We start from the raw sequence: 8,151 nt of genomic DNA, 5'->3' as shown, positions 1-8,151 counted from the left end.
CTTGTTGAATGACTATAAGAACAATGAAGTGAAGGGCATTTGTTGAGATTTGATGAACAACTCACAGAACTTGTCTGCAAGCTTGATCTTTTCGTGTAAGTAATGCTTTCTTCTGATAGTCTTAAAAGTGGATGGCTCTAATGAAAACAAATCAATGATAACAAATGTTGGAGAGTATGTAGAGAAACTGGAGTCCTCACTCATTGCAGGAGGGAGTGTAAACCAGTTTGGAAATTTCTTTAAACATCAATGACTTTTCCATATGACTCAGCAATTCCACTGCTAGGAGTCTACCCAAGAGAAATGAAAAAACAACATATGTCCACACATAAACATACACAATGTTCATAGCAGCATTATTCATAACAGCCCCAAACTAAAAAAATCCAAATATCCATCAGTGGATGAGTGGATAAACAAAACATACCATGGAATACTATTCAGCAATAAAATGAGCTTTGATGCATATGTAACTTGGTTGAACCTTGAAAACATTCTGCTAAGTGAAAGAAGCCAGAAACAAAATGCTACATATTGTTTAATTCCACTTGTAAGAAATGTCCAGAAAAGGCAAATCCATTCAGACAGAAAACAGACCAGATTGCCTGGGGCTGAGGAAGTGATGAAAATGTTCTAAGATTAGATTGGGATGAAGGCTGCAATATTTACACATTTACTACAAATCACTGAATTGTATACTTTGGATGAGTGAATTTCATGAAAGTAAATTTCAAGATCTCTATCTTCCCAGGTTAGGAGCATGAGGGTGCAGCATATAAGAGTCTGGAAACAACATAATGGCCAGATGTGGAAGCATCCGTAGCTGGCCCTTCAGGTGGTCCATCTACAGGTTGGAAATTCCAGCTATTCCCATCCCCCATCCTGTAAGTCATTCAAACACCGGCTAATGTCTACCTTTGTGCCATGGCTGAAGTACACTTTTGCATTATTTGTGGGAAAAGCTGTGTAGCAAATTGAGACTGGAAGTCATCTAGCAGGAGGATGCTTCTTGAACATGAAAACCACCTTGCAGGCAATCTGCCTGTTAGTCTCTTCAGTCTTTTCCTTGGGCTCCTGTAGCCTAATTTGGATTATTCTGTGTATTTCAAGGGTTTCCCAGGTGGCACTAGTGGTAAAGAATCTGCCTGCCAATGCAGGAAATGCAAGAGACTCGGGTTCGATCCCTGAGTTGGAAAGATCCCCCTGGAGGCAACCCACTCCAGTATTCTTGCCTGGAAAATTCAATGAACAGAGTAGCCTAGCAGGCTACACTTCATGGGCCCACATATTTCAAAGTAATGGTGAATTTCCTTAACAAAATTCCACAATTCCACATTCTTATTAGTTTAGTTTTCCCTCAAAGAGATGGCTTTAGTGTAGTTTTTCGGTAAGACCCCATGGTGAGGAGACAAGCAAAATATAAAATTCAGCAAAAAAAAAACAACAATCTGATAAGATGATTCTTTGAAACTGTTAAACATGAATGGGGGCGGCAGGAGCACAGGGAGGGTGTGGCTGCCTCTCACCTGAATTCTCCTTTACCTGTTTGGACACTGTCTCCCCACTTTCCATCTAGATCTGAGAAATACCATTAATATCACCTCAACTTAGCCATCTAGTGGATGCAGTCATGACCTGGGGGTGGGGGGGGGTGCGGTGGGAGGGGTGTGCTGTTATCCTGGGGTGGGCAGTTTTCATTTTTATGGAGGGGAGTATTGTTGCCATCCTGAGCAGGGATGTGTGTGTGTGTGTGTGTGGCAGTTGCCATCTTGGAACAGGGAGGTTGAGGGAGTGTTGTACTTCCCTTCTAGAGTTCCAAAAAAGTGGTCATTGGCCCCATCCCTCCCTTGGTACTGGCATACTTCCCTGAGGCCTTCCAAAGCACAAAAGATGGTTTTGAGTCTGTCTCTATGTCTGGGCAACATTTTTCACTAAAACCTCAGCACTTCAGACTGGGAAAAAGAATAAACAGAACAAATTAGTGAAAAAACAATACTACTGAATTAAAAATGTTAACCTCTCCTGTCTTTTTAAAAAAACACACATTAGAGCTGAGCCAAGTGTGTCCGTCACAGTCCTTCTCCGTTCGCTCCACCCACACAGCACTCCAAAGCCTGTGTGTGTGTGTGTGTGTGTGCGCGCGCGGGGGTCGTGGGGGGCGGGGCACTGCAGTGACATCTGCCTCCTTACAACCCCTGCCCTTAGGGCCTCAGGGCAGGACAACTGCTAGGAACTCCTCCAGCAGACCAGCCACCATCCACTGACAAGCTAAGACCCCCAAGATGCAGTTATGTGAAAAAAGTAAACAGAAAACCATTTGTAGAGAAGGTACCTCTTATGTTTAAAAAATGGTATAAATATAAGACCACATTGTATACATTCTTATATATGCATTAAAAAGCTGACAGGATCCACAATGAAGCAATAGTAGTCATTACTTTGTAAGGGGGTAGCTGGGGATGGGAGAGGAAATTTCCACTGTGACTCTAAACTACAGGAACTAGCTGTAGTTACAATATTAGCTATTTGTTTTCTCTATTGAATAACTAAATGAATGAAATAAAACCGAAAAAGAAATAGATCTGACAGTCAGGCTCATGCTCTTCTCAGTGAGGGTGTCAGGTAGTCTAAAGTCAGGCCTCCTCCATGTAAATAAAGCATTACTCTTATTTCAAAAGCTAATTTCTGAGCACCCATGAAGTCCCAGGCCAAGAAATACTTATAGTCTCTACTACTTTAGGGACTAAAGTCTCCACTCAAGTCTCTACTGCTAGAGACTCCAGCAGTAGTGTCTCCTACGACTTTAGGGACTGATGAAGGAAAAACAGGAGGTGGGGCTGGAACATTTCTGACCTGGAAAGGCCACACTGATTTCCAGCGGCTAGGTATCAAGCTAGTTGTCTGACGCAAGTTTACTTTGATACAGCCTTCTCCTGAAAAGTTCATCTCAAAAAAGATTTTCCAAGTTCCCATCAGAAAGTCATAAACTGACTGAAAACAGCTATCAATACTGAACTGACAGGTGGAATTCGTCCAAAGCGAACACTTTTAAACAAGTGTTTCCCTGTTGAGAGACCCAAGAGATTTGTCTTGATTTAGTGGCAAGAGTTATATAACTGTAACACTGAGTGAAGCACCCTAAAGGCAGCACAGAAAAGTTAGCCATTGCTCTGACAGACTGTTTCAACAAGTACTGTATACAAAAAAAAAAAAAAAAATGCATGTACAAAGTAATTGTGGCTTTATATGGCTTGAGCGCCGAAGAATTGATGCTTTTGAACTGTGGTGTTGGAGAAGATTCTTGAGAGTCCCTTGGACTGCAAGGAGATACAACCAGTCCATACTGAAGGAGATAAGCCCTGGGATTTCTTTGGAAGGAATGACGCTAAAGCTGAGACTCCAGTACTTTGGCCACCTCATGCGAAGAGTTGACTCATTGGAAAAGACTCTGATGCTGGGAGGGATTGGGGGCAGGAGGAGAAGGGGACGACAGAGGATGAGATGGCTGGATGGCATCACTGACTCGATGGACATGAGTTTGAGTGAACTCCGGGAGTTGGTGATGGACAGGGAGGCCTGGCGTGTTGCAATTCATGGGGTCACAAAGAGTCGGACACAACTGAGCATCTGATCTGATCTGATGGCTTGGTGTTGGAGAAGACTCTTGAGAGTCCCTTGGACTGCAAGGAGATCCAACCAGTCCATCCTAAAGGAGATCAGTCCTGGGTGTTCATTGGAAGGACTGATGCTGAAGCTGAAACTCCAGTACTTTGGCCACCTCATGTGAAAAGTTGACTCATTTGAAAAGACCCTGATGCTGGGAGGGATTGGGGGCAGGAAAAGAAGGGGTGACAGAGGATGAGTTGGCTGGATGTCATCACTGACTTGATGGACATGAGTTTGAGTGAACTCCGGGAGTTGGTGATGGACAGGGAGGCCTGGCATGCTGCGATTCATGGGGTCGCAAAGAGTTGGACATGACTGAGCGACTGAACTGAACTGAACACTTATGTGACTTTACTCAGTTGGTGTGGAAATCTCCCTCTTGTGGGTGTAAACAGGCGTGGGGCTAGGTGGGACAGTACGAGTGACATATATCTGAATTATGCAGCTTAGCTCTAAAGTCTGTTCTGGAACATCCCAATTAAGTCACTTTCGTTCAACTGCACCAACTATAAAAGCTCAATAACCTTCCTAAAGATGCAGTAACAAACAAATTTTATTTCGAGCCAAAAAATCCCCCAGATCAAAACCTCCCCCACTCTGCCAAAAACCCCCTCCAAGTGTCTTTCTGCAGAATCCTGGCTGCTCGCTCTGTGGTCCCCACCATGGCCCCGAGGACCACCTTTACGTCTGGGTGCTGAGTGACGGGAAACTGAAGCAGCCGCTTGCCTCCCTGGCTAGGTCTGTGGACAGGGCAGCCAAAGGGCTATTTCCCATTTTTCATTCTTAGGTCTCAACAAAACAGTTAAACCATCAGGTATACCAAATTAGAGATAAACTGAAGTTCCTCTTTCAGATCAGTGGAAATGAGAAGTAGCCCCCTGTTGCCCTGAGTTCTTTTAATATGCAATCCAGACCACACTGGCCAGGAGAGAGGCTCCAGGGGGCTCCCAGACATTCACAGGATGTACACTCAGACATGTTATTTGTTTGTGTGCATGGCTATATCCCTCAGCAGCATCATGCTAACAGAGGAGCAAGGGGTGTACACGATGGCCTGAGGTGCCAGAGAGCCAGGGAGACCCAGGGTGCTGTACTTAAGAGGCTTTCAGCATCAGGACCCTTTGGACCCTTGTTAGAAATGCACTTTCTTGGCCCCACCCAGACTTGCCTGGGAGCAAGTAGGGCAGTGCTTGTTTTGTAACAAGCTCCATCGGATGTTCTGATGTATGATAAAGGCCCACTGCTTATGGATGTGAAGTGAATTCCTAGCTGAGCCTTGCTTAACCCAGGGTTGTGGACCCACTCCATTAAACATGGAAAATCACCCAGGCCATGCCAAGGTAAAAGGGACTTACCTAGGGGAGAGGGGCAGCAGGGGCCATTAGCTGGACAGCAGAAGCATCGCCAGGCCTCATCCAACCCGTCCCCTGACTGGAAGCCCTGGAGCCACTGACCCCACAGGTGTACCCTGGTCCAGGTATACCGAAACTCGGCTGGCTGCGCTGCTGACCTAAGATGGAATGCAGGCAGCTTCGGGCAGGTGGTGAAGGAGGCCTAGTCTCCTTCACTGTCTCTCCCTCCAGCCCTGCTCCAGGCCTGGGGAAGCGCCAGACTCCAGGTCTAAAAATGGCAGGGGCTTTGGGACCTCAGGAGGAGAGAGGTTTAAAACCCCAAATCATCTTCACCTCATCTGCAGTTAATCCCTGCTACAGACTTTACCAAGAAAAGCAATGCAACCTGTTCCCATCATTTGTCTGCCAACGTATAATATATCCACGTTCAGATGAAGTTGCTGCTCCTGGACAAGCCCCAACCGCGGCCCAAATCATCACCATTCAGCGTCTCCATCATCCAGCAACCCCCACTGCCTCACATCCTCATGACCTGCAGAGCCGACTGAACCTTCTCTTTCGCTTTATTGGGTACACCAGGTGTGGGAGTTACAAGTGAACTCTATCCCGCGTGTCAGATGCAGTGTACTTGTGGGCCTTCTGTCACAGGAGCTCTGAAATGAACGGACCTCGCTTACATATGGTACAAACACAAGCAAACCAGAATACAATCAGGTGGTATCCCAACGTGGGTAACTTAAACAGTTAAATTACGAAGTCATTATTTTAAGCTCAAAATACTTCAATGAAAACGGCATACAAAAACCATATAAATTACATTTAAGGTCTGTACAGGATTCTAAAAAAAAAATAACAATGTGCTCTGTACAATGTTGCCTCCTTTGTAACATTCCAAGGCCCCAAAACACTTTCCCTTGAATTCCAGAAAACTGGGCAAAATACACATGCAGGATAATTAAAAAATTATTTCACAAGAATACAAAATCATGTGGGTTTCTTTTAAGGCACATAACGTTTTAATACAGAACTCCCATTCCAGGAGCCCCTTCCTCATCACCCTGACAGGTGGCCACTTCTTGTTCTCATTCATCTTTGGTGGGTGAGGGGAGACTGTTACTGGCAGGTGAGGGGCAGCAGAGAGAAAAGCAGCCTCCTCCATCCTCAGCCTGCAGCCCAGCCACTGGGCATCACAAATCCCAAGGTCCTAACTTGTTGCAGGCCGCTTTTTCCCAATGTTTGGACATAATCCATAGGCAATATGGAGAGAAGATGGTACCTAATTTCCTTCAAAGCACAAGCACTGCTCACTGATGTCAACCTCTGGGGAAATGTAGGTGGCACTGGGAGTCACCATGTGTCCTGCGGGGTTACTACCCTCGCCTGGTCAGGAGCCATTGGCCAAAAGACCCTCCAACCAAACAGGTGGGCACAGCGCGGCTCTGTGCACAAGAGGACTGCAGAGGAGGACCTGGCATGGGGAGGCTGCACTCCAGCTCAGCGGTTCCCGGGCTGCCCTCCACCCGAGGCCCGTGTCCGTCCACTCAGTGCCCGACGGCCCCATGGCCCTCAGGCTTCCAGCTGGACCTCGGCCTCGCCCATCTGCAGAGTGTCGTTGTCTCCCAGCAGCTCGGTCTCAGGGACTGAGCCGTCCTCCTCCTCCTCCGCTTCCTGCACGGGGCTCTGGGCCACGTCTTCCGGGACATTCTGCGCATCCTCAGTGCCCTCCGAAAGCAGGGCTGCCCTGTCCGCCACCGATGTATTGGAAGGCGCGGTGGTGACGTACCCCGTGCTGGTGGATCCGCTGCCGCTGTGATGGGAGCCGGGCTTGGGGACCATCTGGGCAGGCACCTGCTGCGGGGCCATCTGCATTGGGATCTGGACTGGGTAAAAGTTGGGCAGGTAGGCCCCATAGGCCGGCACCGGCTGGTACCCGTTGACCGGGATGTAGAGCTGGGGAGGGGGCACCATGGGTCTGATCTGGCCCTTCATGGGGATGAATTGGGGCTGCGGGAAGGGCTGGGCCTTCTGCTTGGGTCCCCCGTAGCGGGCGTTGCTGACGTTGCTGACTGGGCTGGTGCTCAGCGAGCTGGTCTGCGTGGCGTTGCTGGCGCCCGAGGTCTGGGCCGAACTGTTGTAGGTGGACAGGTTGCCCCAGGCGCGCAGCCGGCTGTGGATGTCCTTGAAGCGGGGCCGGCGGCTGGGGAACTCGTGCCAGCACTCGATCATCAGCGCATACACCCAGGCGGGGCAGTCGTCTGGGCAGGGCAGCACCTGCCGGCTCCGGACCATCTCCACCACGTCCTGGTTGGAGTGGCCGCAGTAGGGCTGCAGGCCGTAGCTGAACACCTCCCACAGGACCACACCGTAGGACCAGATGTCCGAGTCCACTGAAAACTTGCCGTACATGATGGCCTCGGGGGACATCCAGCGGATGGGGAGCAGCGCACTGCCTGTCAGCTTGTAGTAGTCTGCCGAGTACACTTCGCGGAAGAGCCCCAAGTCCGAGATCTTCACGGTCAGCTTGTCATACACCAGGACGTTGCGGGTGGCCAGGTCTTTGTGGACCACGTGGTGGCTGGACAGGTACTCCATGCCCGCGGCAATCTGCGCCACTACATGCACGAAGTCTGGGGGCTCCAGGGCGGACTTCACTGTGCGGTCGTCGTCTGTGCTGCCCACGTCCGAATGCGGTGAGCGCATGACCAGGAACTCGTGCAGGTCACCGTGTGGGCAATAGCTGAAGATCATGCTCAGGGGTTGGTCCTTGGTCACCACCCCCAGCAGGCAGACGATGTTGGGGTGCTGCAGCCGCGCCCGCAGCAGGGCCTCGTGCCGGAACTCTTCCCGGAGCGGACCCTCCGCTTTGTCCTTCAGTGTCTTGATGGCCACGGCCTGGGTCTGCTCACCCGGCGCCGGGCCAAACAGATGGCCTTTGTAGACCTTCCCGAACCGGCCCTCCCCAAGCTCCTCCATGAACCTCACGGTGGACAAGCTGATCTCCTTGAGTTTGGCCTGCCAAGAAGAAAAGCCCCAGTGAAACATTTCTGCCACCAAGACACCAGAAGGCAGAGCCAGACAGCTGGAGAAGGGGTCAGGCGGGGGCTCCTAGAGCCACTCCCTAGCCCACCAGGTT

At 49.5% G+C, this 8,151-nt stretch overlaps 1 protein-coding gene across 2 annotated transcripts in view; it reads right to left on the bottom strand.

The window, feature by feature from the left end:
* Positions 1–5,563: 5,563 nt before the first annotated feature.
* The window catches only part of ROR2 (receptor tyrosine kinase like orphan receptor 2), a 240,034-nt gene continuing 237,446 nt past the window's right edge, over positions 5,564–8,151 (bottom strand). The window contains exon 9 of one of the 2 annotated variants that reach the window (XM_006067981.4): positions 5,564–8,030. In XM_006067981.4, the coding sequence (XP_006068043.4) occupies positions 6,585–8,030 (1,446 nt within the window). In that variant the 3' untranslated portion in view covers positions 5,564–6,584. The remainder of the gene's footprint in view (positions 8,031–8,151) is intronic. The other variant, XR_003108292.3, reaches the window with a different exon arrangement.

Source organism: Bubalus bubalis, chromosome 3, assembly GCF_019923935.1.
Source record: "Bubalus bubalis isolate 160015118507 breed Murrah chromosome 3, NDDB_SH_1, whole genome shotgun sequence".
NCBI classification, from domain to species: domain Eukaryota; kingdom Metazoa; phylum Chordata; class Mammalia; order Artiodactyla; family Bovidae; genus Bubalus; species Bubalus bubalis.
Note: the sequence above shows the minus strand (reverse complement) of the source record. Positions and strands in the feature narration are given on the sequence as shown.